General features: G+C 39.4%; 1 protein-coding gene across 3 annotated transcripts in view; it reads right to left on the bottom strand.

Moving 5' to 3' along the window:
• Positions 1-4436: 4436 nt before the first annotated feature.
• The window catches only part of Wdr47 (WD repeat domain 47), a 79141-nt gene continuing 55658 nt past the window's right edge, over positions 4437-27919 (bottom strand). For all 3 annotated transcript variants that reach the window (XM_042683041.1, XM_042683058.1, XM_042683049.1), the window contains 7 exons: positions 26071-26146; positions 22215-22372; positions 18313-18482; positions 17502-17672; positions 10273-10404; positions 7229-7447; positions 4437-5745 (listed from right to left, as the gene is read on the bottom strand). In XM_042683041.1, the coding sequence (XP_042538975.1) occupies positions 5603-5745; positions 7229-7447; positions 10273-10404; positions 17502-17672; positions 18313-18482; positions 22215-22372; positions 26071-26146 (1069 nt within the window). In that variant the 3' untranslated portion in view covers positions 4437-5602. The remainder of the gene's footprint in view (positions 5746-7228; positions 7448-10272; positions 10405-17501; positions 17673-18312; positions 18483-22214; positions 22373-26070; positions 26147-27919) is intronic.

The raw sequence follows: 27919 nt of genomic DNA, 5'->3' as shown, positions 1-27919 counted from the left end.
TACCATTTGAGCTACAGCGCCATTTCTGGCTTTTTCTGTGTATGTGGTGCTGAGGAATCAAACCCAGAACCTCATGCATGAAAGACAAGCACTTATCATTGAGTCGCCTTCCCAGGCCTCAAAGTGGTTTTCTAAGGCAGAGCAGATATGGAGATAGAAAGAATAAAATTAATAAATATTAAAAGGTCCAGACTCAGTCATTAGAACACTGAAACTAAAAAAAAACTAATAAAAAAAGTTTTAAAAAGCAATTAGCAGGCGGGCACTGGTGGCTCATGCCTGTAATCCTAGCTACTCAGGAGGCTGAGATCTGAGGATCATGGTTCAAAGCCAGTGCGAAAGTCCATGAGACTCTTATCATCAAAAACCACCAGAAAACTGGAAGTGGTGTTGTGGCTCAAGTGGTAGAGCTTTAGCCTTGAGCTGAAGAGTTGAGAGACATCACTACATCACTCAGGCCCAGAGTTCAAGCCCTGCAACTGACAAAAAAAAAAAGCAATTAGCTCCCTCCCATCTACTTTTATATGTCAGCAAAATTAGGAGACACAAAGAAACAACTATCTGCATGGGGCTTCTTCTTCAAGGTGTTAAAATGCTACAAGTATCTGTTATGGGGAAAAGAGTTCACCACTCAGAGACAGTCTCATGCAAAAAGATGACTTTATTGGGGAAGTGAATAGCTGACTGGCCAGGGACACAGCACAGATTCGGGAGCTGAAACTGTGACCCCCAACAGCCCACAAGCTAGAGTTTTTAAAGGCAAAATCCATGTGGTCAAGTCTGGCCACACGCAGATGGCCAACGGAATTGTGACACACACATAAAGATTGCATATTTATGTCAGTGGCCAATGGGGTTACAGCCCATCTCATAGTAACTGTCTGAACTAACCTATCATTTTGGTTTGAATTGGCCTGTGAATTTGGGGTCCCCACACAAAGCAGGAGGATATTCTTAACTCGTGTGGGCTGTTCATTCCAGAAACATAATGTCATATGCCCCTGCATCTTTGAAGCTTGGGGTTGTTACAAAGACAGCTACAGGAGATTTATTACAAAGATAGCTACAGGAGGATATACAATGTGCACATCGAGGCATCTACTCCCTTGAAGCAGAGGTAATCACTCAGTGGGATGCACTGCCGGTGCCTTTCTAATGAGGCAGGGTATGAGATCGGGCTGAAGTCCATGTGAAACACGTGTTAAGGTCTCCCTTTGAGGCCTTTGTTTTTAGTGAAGAATCAGTTTCTCAGTTTAGTTTTTCTCACACAGTCTGGGACCTTAACAGTCCCCCTACAATCTCCTTGAAAGTTTAGAGGGATAGAAAAATGAGATGCATGTGTTGCAAAAGAAAAGCCTAAAACCCATCTATTGCTTCTATATTTTCAGTAAGCCTGAGACAGCACCAAATGGCATGACCAGGTGTAATCTCTCAGCTCCAAAAGTATAAAAACTACAGATAAAATTAATCACTTTGAGGGGGCTGGGAAGGTGGCTCAGTGATAGAGTGCTAGCCTTCCATGCATGAGGCCCTGGGTTCGATTCCTCAGCACCACATAAGCAAAAAGAAAAAAAGCCGGAAGTGGTGCTGTGGTTCAAGTGGTAGATTGTTAGCCTTGAGCTGAAGAGCTGAGGGACAGCGCCCAAGCCCAGAGTTCAAGCCCCACGATTAGACCAAAAAAAAAAAAAAAAAACCACTTTGAGTCTTTTACTAAAAACAAAAATAAAACATAGGAAACATTCCCAAGCAGGAAATGTTTCTTAAGTGTTTTTTTAAAAAAACTTTATCCTGTTGGGCTGGGAAGGTGGCTCAGTGGTAGAGCACATGCCTTGCATGCATGAGGCCCTGGGTTTGATTCCTCAACACCACATAAGCAAAAAGAAAAAAGCCGGAAGTGGCGCTGTGGCTCAAGTGGTAGAGTGCTAGCTTTGAGCTGAAGAGCTGAGGGACAGCGCCCAGGCCCAGAGTTCAGGCCCCATGAGCTTTTACCCTGAGCACTCTATCACTTGAGCCACAGCTTCACTTCTGGCTTTTTTTTGGTACTTAATTGGAGATAAGAGTCTCATGGACTTTGCTGCCCAAACTAGCTTCAAATCAAAATCCTCAGATGTCAACATCCGGAGTAGCTAGGATTATAGCCATGAGCCACCAGCACCCAGAAAGATAGAGAGTGAGACAGAGAGACAGACAGAGACAGAGAGATAAAGAGAGATCCAACCCAGATTCTACTTCAGACCTATGACCACATTTACTCTAAAATTAACTGGTACATATTAATAAATTGCCCTAAGTTCTAGCCAGGTATCAGTGGCTCATGTCTAATCCTAGCTACTTAGGAGGCTGAGATCTGAGGATTCTAGCAGAAGTCTAGCTGTGGCTCAAATGCTAGAGTTCTGACATTCAGCAAAAAAAAAGTTAAGAGACAGTGCCCCAGCCCTAGGTTTAAGCCTTATTAGTGACAGAAGAGAGGAAGAGAGGGAGAGAGAGATGGACAGACAGACAGAAAAGTTCTGACATTCTATTGTACAGTAGGATGACTACAAGTAATAATGTATTATATACATATATATATATATATATAATATATATATATATATATATATATAAAAGAAATGAACATAGGTATTGAGAAATCACATAGTGATATGTGCCAGTAACTCACACCTGTAACCCAAGTTCTCAGGAGACTGAGATCTCAGGATCGCTGTTTGAAGCCAGTTCAGGCAGGGAAAGTCCATAAGACTTAACTGAAGCTGTGGCTTAAGTGGTAAAGCAAAAACAGCTCAGGGACAGCACCAATGCCCTGATTTCAACCTCCAAAAGAAAAGAAAAAAAATCACATGGTATTCCATAAATATATAGTTTTAGTGTGTTGAAGGAAGGAGGGATCTAAAGAAGAAAAAAAGGAACTAAAATTCCTGCACTTTCTGGAGAGTTCCTGGAAATGGCATGCCCAGAGAAGATTCAGATATGTTTTATCTAAATCCTTGGTAATATCCTTTACAATGAACCTGCAAACTTTCCCCTTAGGAAAAGCAGCTTACAGGAACCATAAAGAAAGAATCTCCCCCTGGAATGTATGGAGAACAAGATGAGAGTTGTGGCAACCATGGAAATGCCCCACCAGGAGGTACTCCCTCTAGAGAAATCTGTTGCAAGGAGCAAGTGACCAACAACCTGGTATGCTCCAGGTTCTGCTATGTATACCCCCTCTGGGCTCTGCTATGCACACCCAAGGCCATTATGTTTCTTGGGCTTCTCAGAGCTGATGACTGAGCACAGCAGGGTGCCGGACCACTCACAACTTCCTCTCACAGATGTCCTATTGGCCTGGGATAAATCAAAGATAAATGGAAACAACAAACCTTGTCCATTCTCAAACTGACAGTGCCCAAATTCACCTACCTGTCTCAAATACCATCCTAAATATATGCCATGGAGAGAAAGCTCTGGATTCTTTGAATGTTTTGATTTCCCGAAAGGAGGGAAAAGTCATTTTTACTTAGTTTAGACAAAATCATTTTGTATTCAAGAAAAATGAAATGGAAGTTTGAGTTGGGAAAAAAATAGCAGTATCATTCATTATTCTTGCCTTACTTTTGTCAAAAATGAAATTTAAAAGAGCCCATTTTCCTACTTTTCAATTACACAAAAACTTGCAGTCATGGTTAAAATGTGTAATATTAAGTATGATGTTAACTTAGGAAAAGATCGTGAACCTACTTTTAGCAGAACTCCTTTCTGCTGCCTCAAAGGGAAAAACTATGTACCTAATGAATGTCCAAAATCAAACTAGATTTTATGTAGAAGTATCAAATCCAACATACTTGGGATGTGAGTTAGAATTTATACATTCATTCAGCAGTGGGGATGGGAGGGATCAAACCTAAGTCCTTACCATGCTGGATAAGCACTTTACCACTGAGGTGCTCTCTCAGCCCTTGCCTTGTTTTTATTAATTAAAAAAAATCACAATACAAGGCTGAGGACATGGCATAGTAGTAGAGCATTTGCCTAGCATATACAAGGGACAATGGAAAACTAAGAAAAAACAGAAAGAAGACATAAAAGTAATGACCTTATCAAGAGTTAAAAAGCATATTAGTAGTAAGAAACTGATTATGACTGGGTGGCCCATCCTGTAATCCTGGCTATTCAGGAGTCTGAAATCTGAGCACTGTGGTTGGAAGCCAACCTGGGCAGGAAAGTATGATCTTCCATTAACCACCAAAAAGCTGGAAGTAAAGCTGTGGCTCAAGTGGTAGAGCACCAGTCTTGAGCAAAAAGAGCTTAGGGAAAGCTCCTAGCTCTGAGTTCAAGCCCCAGTACTGGTACACATATAAAAAAAAGATCATGGAGTTCTTCTATTGGACCCACTTCCACCAAGTAAACTGGAAAACAACACTGGAAATCCACAGACTCTGAGAAACATATATAGTTTCAGTGTCAAGAGATCTTTATTGAAATAAAAGCACAGTTACACGTCTAGTATCCTTTCCACATGTGCACAATAGATTTAAAATGCTTGCTACATACAGTGCACAGACAATTCAATAATTAGTACCAATACAACTGCAGTTGAAAATAAATAAAATAGCCTATTTAATAACTTAAAATTACTGTACAATATGAAAATAAAGATACATAAATGTTAGGATCTACAATGCCATAGAAACAAAATCATTATTCTGTATCACACAAAACAGCATCAGAAAAAAATCCAAGTAAGTTTTTGGAGTGCAAAGTTTAAATTTCCCATTTTTAAATTATCATGCAGACATAGCATTTCAAGACACGCTATGGTCTATGGCAAAGTTTTTAAATTTTAAGAGGAAAATGCTAGCCAGTAAATAATTGCTCCATCAAATATCGCATTGCATACTGCTGCTCTGTACTATTTTTGAAGGAGGTATCTTGTTGCATTCAAGATATTGAAATGAACAAGTTTCTGAAGCAAACACATGAACCTTTAGCCTGAAACAAAATTATGTGACAGGATAATAACCATATCCCTGGGTTTGAGAATCTTTTTAAAAGAAGCCTATACCACATAATGAACTAAGGAGCAGTTTTCCATTCATCTTTAAACTCCATAATGATCCTTAAGTGAAAACAACAATGTATATTTTGGGAGACATAAAATTCTGGCCACTAGAAGAAAAGTGATCAAATATGGGATGGTGAGAAGAGCAAAGTAGAACGTGGTGACATTATATGTAATAATACACTTAAATTCAGTTTCAATGTGTATATAAAAAACTTATCTGAGACTGAGGAATGCATTTAACAAAAAAAAAAAAAACCGTAAACACATTATCCACCTTGACTTGGAGTGCACAACAACAACGTAAGAGCTCTTCTGCAGACTTTGGCAAGGAGACTACACATAGCGGGTGAGCGCAGCACAAGCTCACATGGAAGACAGAAAGCACTGCGGACCACCATCACCCAATACCTCCTACCAACAGGACACAGGGGAATAAAGGGTTTCCTCGTGCTAAACCACTCTCCAACAGTCTGAGTTCTTCAGATTTGGAGTTTTCACAATTCAGTAGTCTTAAGTCTCTGGGCTTCCATAGCACAGACTAACATAGGGTGTACACTAGCCACTGTAAGTCCAGAGGGTTACAGTTCTGTCTGCAGAGGACGACAGGAAGGAGAGGTCCTGGGTGTGCCACCTGCACTGAATCACTTTGTCCTTGTGCTCCCCTACCACCATGATAGGAAGCTGCTTAGTGAGGTCCCCTAAATTAAGAAGAAAAGAATACGTTCATTTTTAAGACAAAATAAGCATTTGCATACATTCTACGACTTCCTGCTTTTTAAATACTATGGTATGTATGTTTTAAATAGGGATAAATCGTGCTAGTAGAACTTGGTAACATACACACTAACATTTGACATGGCTGCTACTTTCTCTGGGCAGCCCCTCCACTTGATTGCACCCTGACTCCTTCTTTGTCCCCCTCTTTGCTGGCTTTTCTTCTCTTCCTAATTTGAAAGATTGTGGAATTCTAACTGTCATCCTGCAGATTTTATCAATTCCTTTTATTTATTTTTTGGCCATAGGCTTGAACTCTGGGCCTGAGTGAGTGCTGTCCCTCAGCTCTTCAGCTCAAGGCTAGCGCTCTACCACTTGAGCCATAGTGCCACTTCCAGTTTTCTGGTGGTTTACTGGAGATAAGAGTTTCACAGCTTAAGCCAAGGCATTGGTGGCTCACGCCTGTAATCCTAGCTACTCAGGAGGCTGAGATCTGAGGATCACAGTTCAAAGCCAGCCCTGGCAAGAAAAGCTGTGAGACTCTTATCTCCAGTACCACTCAGAAAACCGGAAGTGGTGCTGTGGCTCAAGTGGTAGAGCACTAGCCTTGAGCTGAAGAACGCAAGGACACAGCTCAAGCCCAGGGTTCAAGCCCCACAAGTGACAAAAAAAAAAAAAGAGTTTCACGGTTTTTCCTGCCCGGGCTGGCTTTGAACCGAGATCCTCAGATCTCAGCCTCCTGTGTAGTTAGGATTACAGGCGTGAGCCACCAGTGCCCCATTTATCAATTCCTTTGCTACCTCACTTTGTATGAAATTTCGTATTGTACCTTGGTCATTTACATTCTTATGGTTCACACACATTTTATCTCCAACCTTAACTTCTTACCTAAACTTCAGATTAGTATCCAAAGAACCTTTCATCCTAAATTTGACTTGTCTAAAACTTAACTTCTTGGTTTGCTTTTCAAGAATTCCTCCTCCCACCCATTTTCCTCTCTCAACTTATGGAAACATCTGGTTGCCCAGAAACCTGGGAAGTGTCACTGATTCCCTGGCCCTTCACTCCCTCATGCAGTTGTAATAATCTGTTTAATGGAATTAGATTTTTTTCTGCATAGTCAAAGACCAAACTCAAGGCCTTGCACTTGCCTAGCAAGTGCTTTTCTACCTAGCTAAATAGCCAACCCCTTTTTTAAAAGTTTTTCTTTAAGCTAGTAAGTTTGCATATATCTATCATTTATCTCATTGTAATTTACTATAATAGATAAAATTATTCAACAATATAAAGATTCACTGTTTACTTAATAACTTGCTACAAGAAACCCTCATGCAGTTTAAGTAATCTGCTTAATAAACGTAGTATCTGAAAATGCTATAGAGTCAATTACACCAAATTCACACACACACAAAAGAATAAAAATTAAAAGAGACTAAAATCAGAGAAAGAGAGGTCAATCTCAATCACCTTGTAGGTCTGTCACCTTTATTTTCATATCATAAGAGCCAGTTAGCAAGTAGTGAGCTCCAGGGGAAAAGCGAACAGAACGGACATCACTGGAATGAGGGTGGTAACTCTGAACCATTCTTCCTCCTCTTATGTCATACAACATGCAGCTGGAGTCTTCTTGACCAGTAGCTAAAAGCCGGCCACTGGGATCTACAGCTACTGATGCCACTGCACTGCCTGTAGTGAGGGAATCAAAGTTTCAATACAGAAAATCAATATACCTAATCTGCATCATGGGTAATTATTTTTCACTGAACCACACACCAATGCTTTAATGTAGTTTATCAATACTGTTCAGTATCAGAGAACAAAAGTCAAAATTAATAGCCAACCAATAAGCATTTGTATCTTTTGTGGCTCAAGCGGTAGAGCTGGCCTTGAGCTGAAGAGCACAGGGACAGCGCCCAGGCCCAGAGTTCAAGCCCCACGACCGACAAAAAAAAAAAAAAAAAGAATACATGAGAACATACTTAGAAGAGAAGTATAAAAAAAACCCTTCAAGGCAGCTTTTGGCATGGTGGTTCAAACCTGTAATTAATCCTAGGGACTTGGGAGGCACAGATTGGAGGACAGGGATTTGAGGCCAGCCCCAGCATAAAAGTTTGAGAGACTCTGTCTCAACTGATGGTTAGTTGCAATATCACTCACCTGTCATTGCCAGTGACATGGGTAAGCATGAGTAAGAGGACCACAGCTCAGACAGGCATAAAGCAAGACCCTATCTTGAAAAGGCCTGACTCAAGTAGTAGAGGCCCTGCCCTGCAGACTCAAGACAGTTTAATCCTCAGCACTGGGGGCAGAAAGGGAAAGCAAGATCTTAAGCACTACAGGGCTTAAATTGTTCCTGCATATAGTGAAGCATCACTGTGGACTTCTAAGCAAGAGAATTATATGATCCAAACAGTACTTTTGCTAAGTTAAACTAAGTGAAAATGTGTATCAAAATAAAATAGAAAGATTGTAAAATAAGGTAAACCACTGGAAGACAAGATAGAATAATAAAATAATGAGGGAATAAAGGCTTGAACAAGGACAGAGAGGTTTCAGAGTGAGGGAAGAACAACAATATTGCAACTAACTGCCTGGGGGGGGGGGGGGAGGGCAGAACTTTTTTTTTTTGCCAGTCATGGGCTTGAACTCAGGGTCTGGGTACTGGCTCTGAACCTATTTGTGTTCAAGCCTAGAGTTCTTCCCCTTGGGCCTTAGTGCCACTTCTGGCTTTTTCTGAGTAGTTTATTGGAGATAAGAGTCTCATGGACTTTTCCTGAGTAGCTAGAATATAGGCATGACCCACCAGCACCCTGCAAGGGAAAAGCTTTTTAAATGAGTCCCAGATATCAAATAACCTTGCTTGACTGCCCAATAGTCATATACTGACATAAGGAAATAAGAGGACAATCATAAAAGTTAGGGAAAATTAGAACAGTTGACTCACAGAAGAAATATGAAACATACAAAGGTGATGATGCCAACAAAAACATGGATTTATTTATTTAAAAAGTGATTATCAAATCACTACTCCCTTGGCCTGGCACTATATAGTAGACATTGTCTATTCTGGAAAACAAAACACCTATGACTCCTGTATACAATATGATGAATAAATACAAATATATCACAAAAAACAGGTATGACTATTACTTTTGTACAACTTAATATCTACTGGAGAAGATAAGCAATAAATAAGAAAACAAATACATCATATTAAATGGTGAAAAGACTTTGGTGATTTAAAATAAAAGTCTTGGGTCGGTGACTCTTGCCTATAATCCTAGCTACTCAAGAGGCTGGGATAAGAGGATCACAATCAGAAATTAACCCTGGCCAGGAAAGTCCATGACACTCTTAAAAACAGACAATGAAAGTCAGAGAGTGAAAGCTGGGGACTGTGGTTGAATAGAGTACCTGCCTAACAAGGACAGGCCCAGAAGTTCAATCTCCAGTATGGAAAAGATAATAATAATCAGAAAGTGATATAAAATCTTCATATTATATGATAGAGAAGTCAATACATAATTATTAAAATATTATAATTGTTATTTTGAAATATGGAAACAAATGAAAAGAACTATAAAAGTTAAAAATTACTGTCTCTGAGAGACAGAAAGTTAAATAGAGTATTAGGGATAGCACCTAATTCTAAGAGCAATACTGTTTTTGTTTTTTCTTTTTAGCTAGTAACAAGGTTTAAACTCAGGGCCTCATGTTTGCTAGGAAGGTTTGATGATCCACACCCTCAAGCCATTTTTGGCTTGCTTGCTATTTCTCAGATATAGTCTTATGCTTTTTTCCTGGGGAACAGTTTGAGACCATAATTTTCCTATTCATGACTCACAGATTTGAGCTGCCTCACCCAGATCTGTCTATAAAGATGGGGTCTAACTTTTTGTCTGGGCTGGCCTCCAATTATGATTCTCCTAATCTCTGTCTCCTAAGCAGCTAGAATAAAATGTAAGTCATTGTTCATGGGCTCATTAAAAGATTTTTTTTTTGTCAGTTGTGGGGCTTGAACTCTGAGCCTGGGCACTGTCCCCCAGCAATTCAGCTCAAGGCTAGCGCTCTACTACTTGAGCCACAGCTCCACTTCCAGTTTTCTGGTGGTTAATTGGAGGTAAGAGTCTCTGGACTTTCCTGCCCAGGCTGGCTTTGAACCATGATCCTCAGATCTCAGCCTCTTGAGTAGCTAGGATTATAGGCATGAGCCACTTGCGCCTGGCTAGAAAGAATATTTTTAAAGGTCTGTGCTCCAAAACTGCCCTGCTAACAAAATAATTTGGAACACAAAACTTAATCTCTCCATGGACCTTGCTGTCTTAAGATCAATTATTATTTTTATAAATATAGTAACAAAAGCATTTTAAAAGAAATAAAAGTAATCAATAAAATACAGAGCATTTAGTCATAACTTCTATCTTTTTATACTGCAGACAGGAGAAAGTAGAACAGTATAATTTATAAAGTTCTTTCTCAGATAACTTCATTCAAATTAAGAGAAAACTTACCAGTTCCATGAAATGTTGTGCCAACAACACGAACACAGCTTGGAACTCGCAGATCCCAGAACCTAACAGTCTTATCTTGGGAACCAGATGCAATCATCCAGCCGCTCCAGGTATAAAGTGCTAAAATGTGCCCTGTAAAAGATCAGGGTTATTGCTGTGAGAAAAGTCTTTGCACAGTATTTCCACAGCTAAGTACTCCTGATTAAGTGATGGTCTGGTTAATCACATACACTCCATGATCGAGATTTCCTACGTGTATCACATAGATTGGATATGATGCTTTGTCATTTTATTCTCTCAGTCTCACTTCCTTCGTGCATAAAACTGGGCTCAAACCTCCAACATCATAAATTGATGGTGAGAATTAAGTTGAGGAATTTCATGATAATAATAGCCTTCAGGAAAGACAATTATCAAGAACACTGATAAATAGTTGCTATCCATACTTTGCAATTTAAGTTTTTGGAATAAAAATTCCCTATCTTAAAAAGATCAATTTGGCATCCTGCAGCTCAACCCAAAACAGCATCAACTGAGGCAGAGACACAGGAGAAACTCGCAGAGCCACCACCGCCCAGCCCAGCCCACAACCACCTCAACTGAACTCTGATTGCAATGGCAACCAAAGACCTACATCACACAGAAACAACAACTAGCTTCAGGGTGAGTACCCCACAGGGGACAGTGTATCCCTCAAAGGAGACCAGAGCTGGTGGGAATCCCTAGGCCCTGACCCAGACCCCCTACCCCAACACCTGGACCACAGGACCCACTAAAACTGGGTACTGTTCAAGAGCTCCACCAGCCCATGAACCACACCCAGCTGGCCAGGCTAGAGCAAGAGCTCCCCTGGAAGGGAGCTTAAATGCCCAAGCCAGGAACAGCGCCCCTGGGTCAAAACACCCAACAGTGGAAGAAATTTGAACTGTGTACTCCAGGCTGCGTAACCTAGGCAGGATACACAGCAGCACAGGTCCAACTCATCTGCCCCAGGCCGAGGGCCGGGACCAGGCCTGGGGATCCAGTGCCTGAGCAACACAACCAACTCCTCCCAACTGAAGTCAGAAGCTGAGCATATGCCTCAGCAGAGGGGGAAAAAACAGGGAACTGTACCCTCTGGGAATCACGCCTGCGACAGCAAAAGACCCGGGGGTTCAGGACAAGAGAAGCCCAAACCCCACCAGAACCCAATCCATATATTCTAGGCTGGGAATTGGACAATACAGGCTGCCAGCACCTGATTATAGTCAGGAGCTCAGGCTGGTAAGGTGGCTCGGCAGTAGAGTGCTTGTCTTGGGTGCATGAGGCCCTGGATCTGATTCCTCAGCACCACATAAGCAGAAAGGACTGGAAGTGGTGCTGTGGCTCAAGTGGTAGGGTGCCGGCCTTGAGCTGAAGAGCTGAGGGACAGCGCCCAAGCCCAGAGTTCAAGCCCACAACTGGCAAAAAAAAGAAGAAAAAAAAAAAATCAGGAGCCTATAGCAGACTCCAGCATCTGGGAGAGTGCATCCAGCACATCCGATCTCACCAAGAGCACCTGTAGGAGCAAACAGGAGCAGTCTAGGCTGCTCAACCCTTCTAAAGACAGGAACTGCCAGTGATCTACAGCAGAGAGCCCAGAACCCTATGTAAGTCAGACCAGCAGCTGGAGGTCGGTCCCCAACAGAACCGAGATCAGGTACAGACTCTCTCTACCAGCACAGAAACAGCAACCAAGCAAAGACAGACACCTATTGACAAAAACAAAATTTCAGATTAGTCTCCAATAGTCCCTGAATCCCCATGTAAAAATCACAGAGAAAAATTAAAAGGTTTATCAACACCCAGGATAGCAAGCTATCCCCAAAAGCCAGCAGCCACCCAGGGGAGAACCCCAGTGGGAGCAAAGCAGGAATGGAAGACAAAAGCTACATCCAAGGGATGCTGGAGGCAATGACTCAAGAAATAAAGTGAGAAATAGACCAGAAATTGAAAGAACACGGGGTCGAAATATCGAAAGAGATGCAGGATATCAAACAGGAGATGCATGCAAAAATAGAGGCAGCACACAGGTCACTAAGAGGTGAGATTAGTGCAAAAATAGAGGCAGTACACACCTCAATAAGAGGTGAGATTAATACTTTGAGAACCAACACCGAATCCATAAATGAGTCCATTTCCTCCATGCAAACCACAATGGAAGCCAGAGTTAACAGAGTGAGCGAAATGGAATGTAGAGTGTCAGATACAGAAGACAGAATACACCAACTGGACCAAAAAATGACAGATATGGAAAAATCACTTAAATTATGCCAAAGGGAAATTCAAGAGCAAGCGGATAGTGCCAAGAAATTTAACCTTCGTATAATTGGAGTGGATGGAGGTGAGGAATATCAAAGAAAGGGAATGCAACACCTATTCAACAAGATAACCGGTGAAAATTTTCCCCATCTCATAAAAGAACATCTTACCTACAGAACAGAAGCATATAGAACACCTAACAAGCAAGATCCCAGGAGAAACACTTCTAGACACATTATAGTAAAAATGATAGATCTGAATAATAAGGAAGCAATCTTGAATGCAGCAAAAATGAAGAAGGAGTTATACTACAATGGGAAAAAAATTAGAATCACTGCAGATCTCTCCACACAAACACTGAATGGCCTGGGAAAGTACCATACAAGCCCTGAGAGCCAATAACTGCCAACCCAGACTGATATACCCGGCAAAGCTAGCATTCAGATTCGATGGAGAACTGAAAATTTTTAATAGCAAAGAAAAACTAAATGAATACATAAACATTACGCCAGCATTACAAAGAATACTAAGAGGGGAAACACAACCTGAAGAAAACAACCAGGAACAGGGACTTGCACCCAGACAGGCATTAATAGAAGTCTAACTGAGCAAGCACAGGAGGAAAGGAAAGAAGAAAAACTTAGGAAAACAGGGACTGACAGGGACCACAACACATCTCTCTATACTATCTCAATATCAACGGTCTTAATTCGCCAATCAAAAGAAAAAGAATTGCAGATCAGAAAACATGACCCATCCATCTGTTGCCTTCAGGAGGCCCTCCTCTCAGCCAAACATACAAACAAACTCAGAGAGAAGGGTTGGAAAAGGATCTACCGATCAAATGCCTCCAGTAAGAAAGCAGGTGTAGCAATCCTGATATCTGACAATAAACTTTTCATTAAAATCAACACAAAAAGACAAAGATGGACACTACATATTAATACAGGGAACAATCCAAGAGGAGGATATTACCCTCATCAACTTACATTCCCCAGACATTGGTGCACCCAAATACTCTCAAACTTACAGAATAAAATAGATCCCAATATGCTAATACTAGGATACTTTAACACCCCACTCTCACCAAAGGACAGGTCTACCAACCAGAGGATTGGCAAAGAAGCTACCGAATTGAGGCCATACTTCAAGCGGAACTAACTGACATCTACCGAGTATTTCACCCTAAAACAACACAGTACACATTCTTCTCAGCAGCTCATGGAACTTTTTCCAAAATAGACCATATCATAGTTCATGCAAGGAACTTAAGCAAATACAAGGGGATGGACATAATCCCCTGTATCCTATCTGACCACAGTGGAATCAAGCTAGTTCTTAATAACAAAGCATACCTCAGAAATTACTCAAATACATGGAAATTGAACAGCACACTTTTAAGCAATGCCTGGGTAATGGAAGAGATTAAAGAAGAAATTTAAAAATTCCTACAACTCAATGATAATGAAAACACATCACAAAGAAACTTGTGGGACACAGCAAAAGCAGTCCTGAGGGGCAAATTTATTGCCCTCAGTGCCCACATTAAGAAAATAGAGACAGATCAAGTAAATAATCTCATGTTGCAATTAAAACAGCTAGAAAAACATGAAAAAATGGAACCTAAAGTTACTAGACGAAGCCAGATAACCAAACTAAGAGCAAAGATTAATGAATTAGAGAATAGGAGAATCATAGCCAAAATTAACAAAACAAAAAGCTGGTTCTTTGAAAAAATAAATAAAATTGATGGACCATTGGCAAGATTAATTTAAAAAAGAAGAGAGGAAACCCATATTAACAAGATTAGGGATGCCACAGGAAAAATCACAACACATATCCAAGATATCCAAACAATTTTAACGGACTACTTTCAAAAGTTATATTCTCTAAAGAAAGAAAACCTTTCAGAAATGGAAGCATTTTTACAGAAATACAAGTTGCCCAAACTGAGCAAAGAAGAAGTAAATCAATTAAATAAGCCAACATCCTACAATGAGATACAGGAAGCAGTCAGAAGTCTTCCAACAAAGAAAAGCCCAGGACCAGATGGATTCACAACAGAATTCTGTAAGACCTTTAAAGAAGAACTAATACCCATATTCCTCAACCTCTTCAGAGAAACAGAGAAGGAGGGAGCTATCCCAAACTCATTCTATGATGCCAATATCACACTCATCCCCAAACCAGGCAAAGACCCAACCAAAAAAGAGAATTACAGGCCAATTTCCTTGATGAACACAGATGCAAAGATCCTTAGCAAAATTCTAGCTAACAGAATCCAGAAACACATTAAAAAAAGCATACACTATGACCAGGTAGGCTTCATCGCAGAGATGCAGGGATGGTTTAACATACGTAAGTCAATAAATATAATACAACACACACATCAACAGAGCCAAGGTCAAGAATCACATGATTATCTCCACAGATGAAGAAAAGGCCTTTGATAAAATTCAACATTCATTCATAATAAAAGTTCTGGAGAAAATAGGAATAGAAGGAACATTTCTTAAAACAACAAAAGCCATTTACAACAGACCAATAGCCAATATTAAACTTAATGGGGAAAAGCTACAACCAATTCTCTTAAAATCAGGAACAAGGCAAGGATGCCCACTGTCTCCACTCCTCTTCAATATAGTCCTGGAACCCTTAGCCAGGGCAATAAGGCAAGAAAAAGACATTAAAGGGATCCGCATAGGGAAAGAAATTAAACTATGCCTTTTTGCAGATGACATGATACTATACCTTCACGATCCCAAAAACTCCATCCCCAAACTCTTAGAAATCATAAATCACTTCGGCAAACTAGCAGGATACAAAATCAACCCACAAAAATCAGTTGCCTTCCTGTACATTGACAATGTACAAGCAGAGAGGGAAATAAAGGAAACAACCCCATTCACAACAACCTCCTAAAAAATAAAATAAATTAATATACAAATTCAATGCAATTCCTATAAAAATCCCAATGACATACATCTCTGAAATACAGAAACAGTCCAAAAATTCATATGGAATAACAAAAGACCTAGAATAGCCAAAACAATTCTAGGGAATAAAGACAACATGGGAGGGATATCCATGCCCAACTTCAAACTGTACTATAGAGCCATAATAACAAAGACAGTATGGTACTGGCACAAAAACAGACCCAAAGACCAATGGAATAGAAGATCCAGAAATAAATCCACAGGCCTACAGTCAGCTGATATTTGACAAAGGAGCCAAAGACATACAATGGAAGAAACACAGCCTCTTCAACCACTGGTGCTGGGAAAACTGGGAGGCCACATGCAGAAGACTAAAAGTGGACCCCAGCCTATCACCATGCACCAACATCAACTCAAAATGGATTAAAGACCTTAACATTAAACCTGAATCTCTGAAACTACTGCAGGACAGAGAAGGAGAGACACTTGAACTTATAGGCACAGGAAGGAACTTCCTGAACAGAGTCCCAGGGTCACAACAAGTTGGAGAGAGACTCGACAAATGGGACTACCTTAAAATAAAAAGCTGCACAGCTAAAGCTATCACAACCAAGCTAGAAAGACAACCAACTAATTGGGAGAGAATATTTACCAGCAATATATCAGACAAGGGGTTAATATCCTATATATACAGGGAACTCAAGAAACTAATCCCTCCCAAATCTAACAAACCAATTACTAAATGGGCAAGGGAACTAAAGAGAGATTTCTCAGATGAACAGATAAAAATGGTAAAGAAACACATGAAGAAATGTTCACCATCCCTGGTTGTGAAGGAAATGCAAATAAAGACAACACTGAGTACTACCTTACCCCAGACAGAATGGCCCACATCCACAAATCAGCCAACGACAAATGCTGGAGGGGATGTGGAGAAAGAGGAACCCTATTACACTGCTGGTGGGAATGTACACTTATACAACCACTTTGGAAAGCAGTCTCGAGGGTCCTCAGAAAGCTAAATATTGGCCTCCCTTATGACACAGTCATACCACTTCTAGGCATCTATCCTGAACAACAGGAACCAGTATACAAGGACACATGTACCTCCATGTTTATTGCAGCACTGTTCACAATAGCCAGGATATGGAAACAACCCAGATATCCCACAACAGATGAATGGATCCAAAAATTGTGGTATCTATACACAATGGAATATTGTGCAGCCATTAGAAATGACAAAATAATGGCATTTGCAGGGAAATGGATGGGGCTAGAAGAAATCATGTTGAGCAAGGTAAGCCAAGAGCAAAGAGGCAAACAGTACATGGTCTCCCTGACAAGTGGATGTTAAATCCAAAATATTAGGTGATATGACAAAATTATCAGGACTTAAGAAACAAAGGACTTCCACTCATCTGGTCGAATCACTACTAAATAACCCCATGCTGCTGATCACATGTATGGTATATATGTGTACACCGGAGGGGAACCAGGAAGATGACAGAACTAGAGGGAATCAGGGAAAAACATACAACAGCGGGACCCATCAGCTGCACTGGACATGGATCAAAATGAACTAAGCAACTCAATGGCAGCGATGGGAGGGAGGGAACAAGTGGTAAAGAGGGAACAGCTGATGCTAATGCAAAACAAAAGAAATGTACATATCACCCAATGTGGAAGAAATAACTGTATCACAAAGCTCATAGAACTCATAAATGTTATAGCCCGTGATAGACAATTTGCTCCAGGACAGTTAGAATGTGTTTGTGATTTTAACCTAGCATCACTATCCCACAATACTGTGAAATTTGGGAAATTATGTAACCACTTAATCACAATAAAAAATTTGAAAAAAAGATCAATTTGGATTATATATATATATATATCCATATATATATGCACACACACGCATATATATATACATATATCTCATTAATGAGAATAAAGAGAGGAAAACAAGCACAAATTGAACAAAGGTAAAGCAGAACTGAGACTGATAGCACTTACCAGTATGTCCACTCAAAGCATGGAGGCCCTGTCCTCTTTGACAATCTGTTGTATAAATGTTACAGTCCCCTGCTCCAGCACTTATTAAAATAGCTCCACCACTTTCTGGGCCTTCCATAAATGCCAGATCTCTAATTGTCCCATCATGCATACTAAATTCCAGATCCGGTCCTGAAACAGCAATAAGAATTAAAAAAAAAAAAGATGCTGCTCAACTTCACTGTGACAACAAGATTGCTAAACTGTCTCAAAACTGGCCAATAACAGAGCAGTAGTGTGATCTTTATTTCACTTAGGGACTGACACTATATAATCAGCTTTACTTCATTGACTATGGAATGAAGTTGACTATATATAAGAAAAAGAGAGGACAGATATGCTCTAGAAAATATCTGTTAATCTAATTCTGGTACTTATACAAAAGGGTGTGAGTGTGTGTGTGTGTGTGTGTGTGTGTGTGTGTGTGTGTGTGTGCATGTGTTTGTGCATGTGTTTATGCATGATGCCGGGGATTATACCCAGAGCCTTGCCTCGTGTATAGTAGTTAAGCAAGAGAAAGTCCTACCACACCCAATCCTTAAAAACTATTTTTTTTGTTAATAATTTTCTAAAATTCAGACACCACCTGACTACATGCAAAAATTTACTAAAAAAGAGAATAATGCCTCATTGTAACCAAAATACTAAAACATGAAACAATTTTTAAGATTACATTTTTAGATTCCATTGAGGATCACAGATAGCTACAACACAGGGTAAATATAAAGTACATCTTGGCAAGCCAGCTACTGCTTACATATTTGGGCCCTACCTGTTGCATTACAGTTCTCTGCATTGAAGGGCAGCACTTTGACATATTTGTCATTTGATCCTGTTGCTAATAATTGTCCACAAGGACTCCAAGCCACACAGTAAATGGATCCTTTGTGATGTTTGTTCCTTTTAAAACGTACCACTGGCTGCTTAGGAGTGTCATGTGTACTGAAAGAACAAAATTACATAAAGACATTTCAATTACTTGCTAACATTAATTAATATGAAGTTTCTATATTTTGGTTGTCTTTGAGCAGGTGAGTAAAAAGCATGTCAGACAAAAGGTTATTAGTAGTTTTCATCAGGGCAAGGAGTTCTAGAGCATGTCCTGTCTTGACCATGTCCAGACTGAACACATAGGAGGAACCTCCAGGCCTTCTCTCAGTGTGAGGCTGAACTCAACTCACAGGAGTGTCTGCTTCAACCCTCCACTTCCCTCCACCTTTTCCTTTGATATTAAATTTACAGATACTCTCTATGATGACCAAGCTCACTGAAAGAGTACTTCCAGCATTCACCTAGCCCTGAGTTTCACAGCCCCAAGTAATAACAAACAAAAGCCAGTAACACTTGGCAAGGAGTTTTCTATATGTTACACCATTCTGCCTGCTGCTTTTTCTTATAAGCAGTATCTACAATCTATAATCAGTTTTTTGGGGTTTTTTTGGTATTTCCTTTTTTTTCTTTCTTTTTTTTTTGGGGGGGGCGGTCATGGGGCCTGAACTCTGGGCCTGGGCGCTGTCCCTCAGCTCAAGGCTAGCACTCTACCACTTGAGCCACAGCGCCACTTCTGGCTTTTTTCTTTTTGCTTATGTGGTGCTGAGGAATCGAACCCAGGGCCTCTGGCATGCAAGGCAAACGCTCTACCACTGAGCCACCTTCCCAGCCCTCTATAATCAATTTATATATTGGCCTATAAATGGAAATAAACACTATTAATCTTTAAAAGAAAAAAGGTTTCAAAAACGGTAAAAGAAAATAAATAGTGGGCTGGGAAGTTGGCTCAGTAGTAGAGTGCTTGCCTCTCATGCATGAGAGGAAGCCGGAAGTGGCACTGTGGCTCAAGTGCTAGAGCACTTGCCTTGAGCTGAAGAGCTGAGCGACAGCACCCAGGCCCAGAGTTCAGGCCCCACACAGGAAAAAAAAAAAAATCTAGTAGATTAGATACTGTCACGATCACTCATGTATAGCAAGCAAATATAAGTTACAGTGCAATATAAACTTTTGGATAGGGAGAATTTTCCAGGCAAGAGGAGAGACAGTTTCTAGTGAAGACAAAGTAAGTAGGTAAAGTTCTGGCTGAACATGGAGTATGGGTAAGAGGTGAGAAAACCAGAGATCAGGAGATGGATACATGTGTAGGTGAGGGACCTGTGTGTCAGCTGCGGAACATAATAAATTTGGCATAACAACTACTGGCTTAGTGGAGGAATAACCTCTTACTTGCATTTCTAAATGCAGACAATATTATGTAATAAAGATTTTAATTACTGATAATAATAAAGTCATTAGTCATTTCTGGAGATTTATCCTGAAGAAAAATGGGTAAAATGATATATCTAGGATTGTTCTTAAAATATTTTTAGCAAACAAAAAGGATAAATGGAGCAAATGTGACAAAAACCTTGACTATTAATGCTTTTCAGTGTACTAGTCTCTATATTTTGTGTGTTTGGGAATTTTCATGATTAGAAAAAAATTCCAAATAGATGAATGGATCCTTTAATAAATTCATAATATGATTTGAAAAAAGATTTTCAAATACATTTGCTAAATAAATTTGCCTTTAGCTCTGCCTTTATAACAATTGCTATTTTCCACCCCCAATCTAGAATCCTGCCTTTTCTCTTTTATGTATTTCTATTTAATTATATAATGAGCACCAATAAGTTATATACTAACTTATTAAAATACTATAACCTAACATGGGCCCTACTAATCATTTCCCAATCTTTAAATGTTACTACATTCCACAAGTCAAAATTATTGGTTTCTAAAGGCATGGCCCAAGTAGTAGAGTGCCTGTGTAGCAAGCACAAGGCCTTGAGTTCAAACCTCAGTACTCTCAAAATTTTGAGTTTAGAAACACAGCCAAAAAATGCAAGTAATAAATGAAAAATCATATTCTTCTTCTTAAACTAGGGTTACAATAAGTAAGTCTTAATATTTCTAAAAAAAAGAAGGCTAAAACACAAACAGCATATGTTTTCTCTCATATGTAAGCTAGATATAAAATACAAACATACATAATAACATAGACAAGGTTTTATGTTATGCATATACAAGTAAACAAACTGACGAAAGAACCGTATACTCAGGGAGGATCCCAAAGGTATAACTCCTCCAAACAACTAATGACTGATTAACAAAATGTATACCAGGAAGCAGAAACATGTTTTAGAGGAAGGCAATGTGAGAAAGGAAGGGTGAACAAATGCAGTCATTATATTCAATGTACATTATGTAAAGACTGAAGGAACCATGTAATTTGAGGGTAGGAATGAGGAAATGGGAGAGAATGATGAAAGGGATGACACTGATCAAGATCATTGTACTCATAACTAGTTAATAATTTTTTAAATGTCTAAAACATGATATTAAATGGAATTGGAGGTGTGGTTCAGGTGGTAGAGTGCTAGCCAATGAGTAAAAGCAGGTATCAGATACTGAGTTTGAGTCCTGGTCTCAGACAAAAAAAATCTATTACATGTGGTACTTTTAATAATTAAAACTTTTAAAAGTATATCTTGTTTTGTTTGTGGAGTTTGTATACTGGTACAAAAATTATTCCTTTTATGGCATTCATTACCCTAACAACAAATAGCACATGATCTCTATAATGAATTTTTTGTTTGTTTTTTAATTTTCAGTACTGGGATTAGAACTGAAGGCCTTGTGTTTGCTAGGCAAGAACATCACCACTAGAGTCACATCCCCAGCTGTGACAATTTATTCTGATAGCAAACATTTGAACAAACTGACAGAAATTCTACCTAAGCAAAATCCAGAGTTTAAATCCAGATTTCTGTGAGGTTACATCTGAGCTATTCACTGTTTTTTAAGTTTTTTGGTCATGCTGGACTCAGGCTCAAACCCAGTGTTCCAGTGTCATGTGCATTCTAGGAAGTGCTCTCCCATTGAGCTACAAATACAATAATAAATGTTCATTTTTAATCACATGTTTTTAGATACATGGGCCTCATTTTAAATTCCACTTCAGGTTAAACAAGAGGGTAAATCATTGTTAGGTTACTCAAATAATTTTTAATTTTTGTCAGTTTAGATGGACAAATAGTAATTTTATAACCTAAACTCCTCTAAAAACGTGTTATTAAGAAATGTGTATTTCCGGGGCTGGGAAGGTGGCTCAGTGGTAGAGTGCCTGCCTTGCATGCATGAGGCCCTGGGTTCAATTCCTCAGCACCACATAAGCAAAAAGAAAAAAGCCAGAAGTGGTGCGCTGTGGCTCAAGTGGTAGAGTGCTAGCCTTGAGCTGAAGAGCTGAGGGACAGCGCCCAGGCCCAGAGTTCAGACCCCACGACTGGACACCCCCCCCAAAAAAAAGAAATGTGTATTTCCTTAGCTTGTAATCAGCCTTACTGTGTTTTTATCTTACATTATTTAATTGGATTGTAATAACTTTTCAGATAAAATACAAAAGTCATAAAAATCAGGAAGATTGCAATACTGATGCACAATGACCCAATCAAAGATATTTTATTGAGAAATAATCACAAAATTAATGAAGACTTAAGTATATTATTTTTCCCTCAAAAATAAAGTTGAATGAGAGGAAGGAAAAATTGAAATATCATTGAATGGCAACTCTGAAAAAAGACACCAATACAGGCAATTTTAAAATAAGGCAAGTATGACAATATACAAACTAGATCTTCTTACCTTGTATCAATTACTTCTGGATAGGCACATACTCTCAGAGTTTTTGAATTGGAACCAACAGCATATAAACTACCACTTGGATGAAAAGCCACTGCTCTAACCGCTTGTGTGTCTTCCAGGGTGTTAATACAAACAAACTGCTTTTTTGACTTGTCATCCTATGAAAAGAATGAGATTGGAAGAATTCATCTTTATCTAATTTTAAATTCATTTGACCTGTTCCTGTTTGATCAACTCTTGTATTGTTCCTGTTTGATCAACCATTTTCTAAGTGACAAATCCAAATTAACCCTATTTTATGCTTGAGCATTGGTAAATGAAAATCAGATAGTTTATACATATTTGAGTTTTTACATTAAAACAAAACATATGATTAAGTATATATTTCTATATTAAGTTCTCTTTAAATATCAAGGAAGGGGAACTCATGAATATTAAAATTCTAGTAAAAATGACAGAAGATCATTTGTGTTTTTCAAAGAAGCAAGTATCTGGGTAATTACTTGGGAAGCTGAGTCAGAAGATGAGCTTTAGACTAGCATAGCCTGAGGAAGACCTCATTCTCAAAAAGAGAAAATCTGGGAGCTGGTGGCTCAGGCCTGTAATCCTACGTTAGAAGGCTGAGATCTGACGATCACAGTTTAAAGCCATCCTGGACAGGAAAGTCTCCAATCAACCACAAGAAAACTGGAAATGATGCTGTGGCTCAAAGTGGTAGAGCACTAGCCTTGAGCAAAGAGAGCTCAGGGACAGCACACAAGCCCTGAGTTCAAGCCCCATAGCTGACAGTAATTAATTAATATTAAAAAAAGAAAGGGAGGGAGAAAGGAAGTGTGAAAGTAAAACTGACTATTATTTAATTAATTTAAATATTTTAAAAAGCTTACCATCATCTGTGGAAACGAATATTTCAGTATCTCGAAATTGTAAAATGCCCTTTGAAAACTAAAATTTATTTTAAATAGAACATCTAGGTTTCAAGTTGATTTTAAACTGTCAGTTTATCTATCCACAGCAATCTTCTAAAGAGGCAAGTAATTTGAGGTAGTTTACTTGGGCCAGATGACTATGATCTGATTTCCTAACTTCTATCTTCAAAATCTTTTTTTTTTTTTTTTTGGGTTGGTCGTGGGGCTTGAACTCTGGGCTTGGGCGCTGTCCCTCAGCTCTTCAGCTCAAGGCGAGCGCTCTACCACTTGAGCTACAGCGCCACTTCCGGTTTTCTGGTGGTTTATTGGAGATAGGAGTCTCACGGTCTCTCTTGCTCAGGCTGGCTTTGAACCGCGGTCCTCAGATCTCAGACTCCTGAGTAGCTAGGATTACAGGCGTGAGCCACCAGCGCCCGGCTATCTTCAAAATCTTTTGAATTAGGTATATAATTAAAGCCTAATATTAAAAAATAAGTGTAATTCAACAATATAATTCAAGAATAAAGGTTTATTTTCCGCGTTAAGATATAGTTTATTGTATCATTTATAATGGTAAATTCCTTAAAAAGAATATTTAAATTACTTTGAGTACTTCCTACCCTCTCTAAGACATCAAAACATTGTAATGTTGTGTTAACTAATCTTCTATATGAATTTTGCCTCATTAAACATTGTATCTTATTAAGTTTTGGGAAAATTAGAGTATTTTATTCTTAATGAATAAGAATTTACTCTTAAAAAATCCAAAATACTTATAATGTTTATATTTGCCTATTATATCATTTCTTATCTGTTTATTGAACTTGCTAAATACATGAATCCATATGTTCTGGAAAAATTAGAGTATTTTATTCTTAATGAATAAGAATTCACTCTTAAAAATCTAAAATACTTATAATGCTTGTATTTGCCTATTATATTATTGCTTATCTGTTTATTGAATTTACTCAATACATGAATCCACAAAATAAAAAAAAAAGCTTTGGAAACTTGCTGTTGGTGTCATTTGAAATCATACTATTATTCATGCATGATACTTGGGCCACAGAAGTGACTGGACCTAAGAACAAAGATCTTCAGACAAACTGTCAGCAAAAGACCAAATCCTATATTTTGGATATATGAATGTCAAATATACATGTCAAGAAAAATCACATGAGCTCTGGTTTAGTATAAGAGCTCTAGGACCAATGATGAGGACTCTTCCCACCTTAGCTTTTATGTACTGGAGCAAACCAGTATCACAATATGCTTATCTTATATAATTGAATTCTGTTATTTATACGAATTTATTTAGCTAGGAAAATATAACATTCATTTCCCATTACTACATACATAGAGGAGATAAAAGAGAAAATGAATAATTGATTAAATGTCATATTAACAAGCTACACAACTTTATTTCCTTCCAATGTTTCAATTTTTAATTAGCAGTAATTTATGAAATAGATGATTGCACATGAAAATGTTGATTTTTAAAAATCAAAAGCCGGGTGCCAGTGACTCACGCCTGTAATCCTAGCTACTCAGGAGGCTGAGATCTGAGGATCACAGTTCAAAGCCAGCCAGGGCAGAAAAGTATGTGAGACTCTGATCTCCAATAAACCACAAGAAAACTGGAAGTGGCACTGTGGCTCAAGAGGTAGAGCGCTCACTTTGAGCTGAAGAGTGCAGGGACAGTGCCCAGGCCCAGAGTTCAAGCCCAACGACCGAAAAAATTAATTAATTAAAAAAGGTAAAAATCAAAAGAACCAGAAACACTGGAATTATATTTCTTTGTACAGATAAATATTCCTATATACTTATGAAAATGATTGGTGTTATTCACTTATATTACCTATGTGATACCCATATGCATCTGAAAACAACAAATCTGTGGGGGAAGGGGACCAGTACTGAGGCTTGAACCCAGGGACTGGCTGCTATCCCTTATTTCACTCAAGGTTAGTGGTGCTCTACCACTTAATCTACAGCTCTACTTGTGGCTTTTTTGAGGTTAATTGGAGATATTAGTATCAGGGACTTTACTGTCCAGGATGATCTCAATCCTCAGATATCACACTCCTGAATAGGGAAGATTATAGGCGTTAACCACTGAACCCAGCTAACATTTTTTTTCTTTTTTTTGCCAGTCCTGGGGCTTGAACTCAGAGCCTGGGCACTGTCCCTGAGCTTCTTTTTCTCAAGGCTAGCACTTTACCACTTGAGCCCCAGCAACACTTCTGGCCTTTTCTGTTTCATGCATGCTAGGCAAATACTCTACCACTAAGCCACAGTCCCAGCCCTAACAATATTTTTTTTTTTTTTGTCAGTTGTGGGGGTTGAACTCTGGGCTTGGGCACTGTCCTTGCACTCTTCAGCTCAAGGTGACCACTCTACCGCTTAAGCCATAGCGCCACTTCCGGTTTTCTACTGGTTTATTGGAGATAAGAGTCTCACGGACTTTGCTGCCAGGGTTGGCTTTGAACCAAGATCCTCAGATCTCAGCCTCCTGAATAGCTAGGATTACAGGCATGAGCCACGGGCGCCCGGCTTAACAATGTGTTTTTCAACGGAGATAAATTCTGAACTAGAAGAAATAAGAGAGTTAGAATAGGATGTTTGATTTCAAAGCACAGAACAAGCATACTGGTGAGAGGCACAAGGGAGGTATCAATATCATCTGAACAAATTAACCACAGATTATGATTAATCAATTATTCAGAGCATAGCACGGCGTCCCAATTCAAGGTCACTGCAGCGTCTTTTTGAATTCCAACTCTCAAATGTGTTTTCTAAGACAACATCTCTACTCCATGGAGCACTCAACTACCAAATAAACACTAACAATAATGACCATTTCTAAAAATGGCTTCTTAGAACTGTAAATTCTACAGCATATTTTGCAAATATAAATGAAAATGAAACATCTTTCTCTAACGTATTACCTCTTCCCCTCTTGACCTTGATAGACTCCCTGAAGAATCTCCAAGAGATGGTTTAATGACTGAATGTTCTGAGGAGCTGTGAGAATAGAAATTCAATTAAAGTTGACTCTGAATATCAAAGCAGAAACCAAATTTATCCCTTCAGTCTTTAATTTTTCCTTTTAGCAAAGGATCTTCAATGACCCCCATGTAAAGATATTTTGAACCTGGTGCTGATGGAGCTCACACCTATAATCCTAGCTACTCACAAGGTGAGATCTGAGAATCACAAATCAAAGCCAGCCTGGGCAGTCAAGCTATGAGACTTGTATTTCCAATTAAACAGCAAAAGGCCACAAGTGGAGCTATGGATCAAGTGGTAGAGAGTGATAAAAAAAAAAAAAAAAAAGCCAAGAATTCAAACCCCAATGCTGGGCACATACACATATGGATACATACAAGATATTTATTAAGAGGCTTTAGATTCAGTGATTCTAAGGAGAATTGTAAAGGGGGTGAAAAGCCAAAATGGAAAGGTTTCCATGAAGTCCATATATTTCACGTAAGAATGTCAAGTACCTTTCCTATGCTTAGTTCCCATGTCCTCGTTGCAATGTTTAAATCATACCCTATACAAGAGCCTAGAAACTGCCCTCTAGGAAAATTATCCAGCCTGAGAAACAAACTAGCTGAAACTAACAATTTAGAGTTCCTTAATAAAACAGTATTTCTACTTAATCACTTTCTCATGAGGTCACACACAGACAAATTACTCAGATAGATAGTATAAGGTAAATAGATAGGTTTAGGTGTACACACACACACACACACACACACACACACACACACACACACACACACACACAGCTGGTGAGACTAGGTTTAGGTGTACACACACACACACACACACACACACACACACACACACACACACACACACACACACACACACACACACACACACACACAGCTGGTGAGACTAGCAATCTCCAGCACTTCCTATTTCTTTGGCAGTTTCTCTATACAGCATCCTCTGGGTGCTTTCTTCCTGTGTTTCTTCACGAGCTCTCTACCGGCAGCAGAGTCTGGTTCATCTCTACCAGTGGAGGAGGCTCAAAACATGAGCTTGAACTTCTCCCCCAAGGCAAACCTATGCCCTTCTATGTCCACCTCTGGAAGATTCTTCTACTCAAATGCTATGGGTGGGTGATTCCAAATTCCTAGGCTGTGATTGTTTTAAGTGTGGGAAGTGGCTCAGTCTTACAGCACGAATGGGTACTTGCCCACAGATAATATAATACTATCTTCCTAGCATTTCAGTCTCAAGCATGAAGCCCTCCCCCATCAGGAAGGTCCTCCCTAAAGCCTGTCTTTATCTGATACAGATCTGTCCCACTGAGTGAGTCACTGACCCACTAAATCCCTGGAGGACTCAAGGCTTGCAGGAGGCCTGGATCTGTCCTCCAGCTAGGTCTGCCATTTTGCCATTCTGTCCTAGTAGTTACCTGGCTTACCTTGTGGTGGTGGCTTTGGCTTCCCATACCCACAGGGGAGACAGGGGCTGGAGGAGAGGCAAACTCCTTCCTAATAAGTACTCTCGATCATCTTTCAGTTTTGCCACATTTTTCAGTCCTCTTATTCCTTGTTGGCAGTTCTCAGTGCTCTTCCTAACTTTTGCTCTTCCAAATAGTTTTCAGGCTCTTCTCATTCACAAGGTCTGATGAAGAAAGCATCTACCCTGCATGGTATCCCAACTCTTCATTGATTTCTTTTAAGCTGCTAAGTATTATTTTTTTTTCTTAAAAAAATTGCTTTATTTATTTGGCAATACTGGAATTTGGACTCAGCTCTTCCTGCTTACTAGGTACAC

The sequence above is a fragment of the Dipodomys spectabilis genome, unplaced genomic scaffold (genome assembly GCF_019054845.1).
Source record: "Dipodomys spectabilis isolate Male_0828 unplaced genomic scaffold, ASM1905484v1 ptg000002l, whole genome shotgun sequence".
In the NCBI taxonomy this organism is placed as follows: Eukaryota; Metazoa; Chordata; class Mammalia; order Rodentia; family Heteromyidae; genus Dipodomys; species Dipodomys spectabilis.
This window is presented reverse-complemented; position numbering and strand designations above follow the sequence as displayed.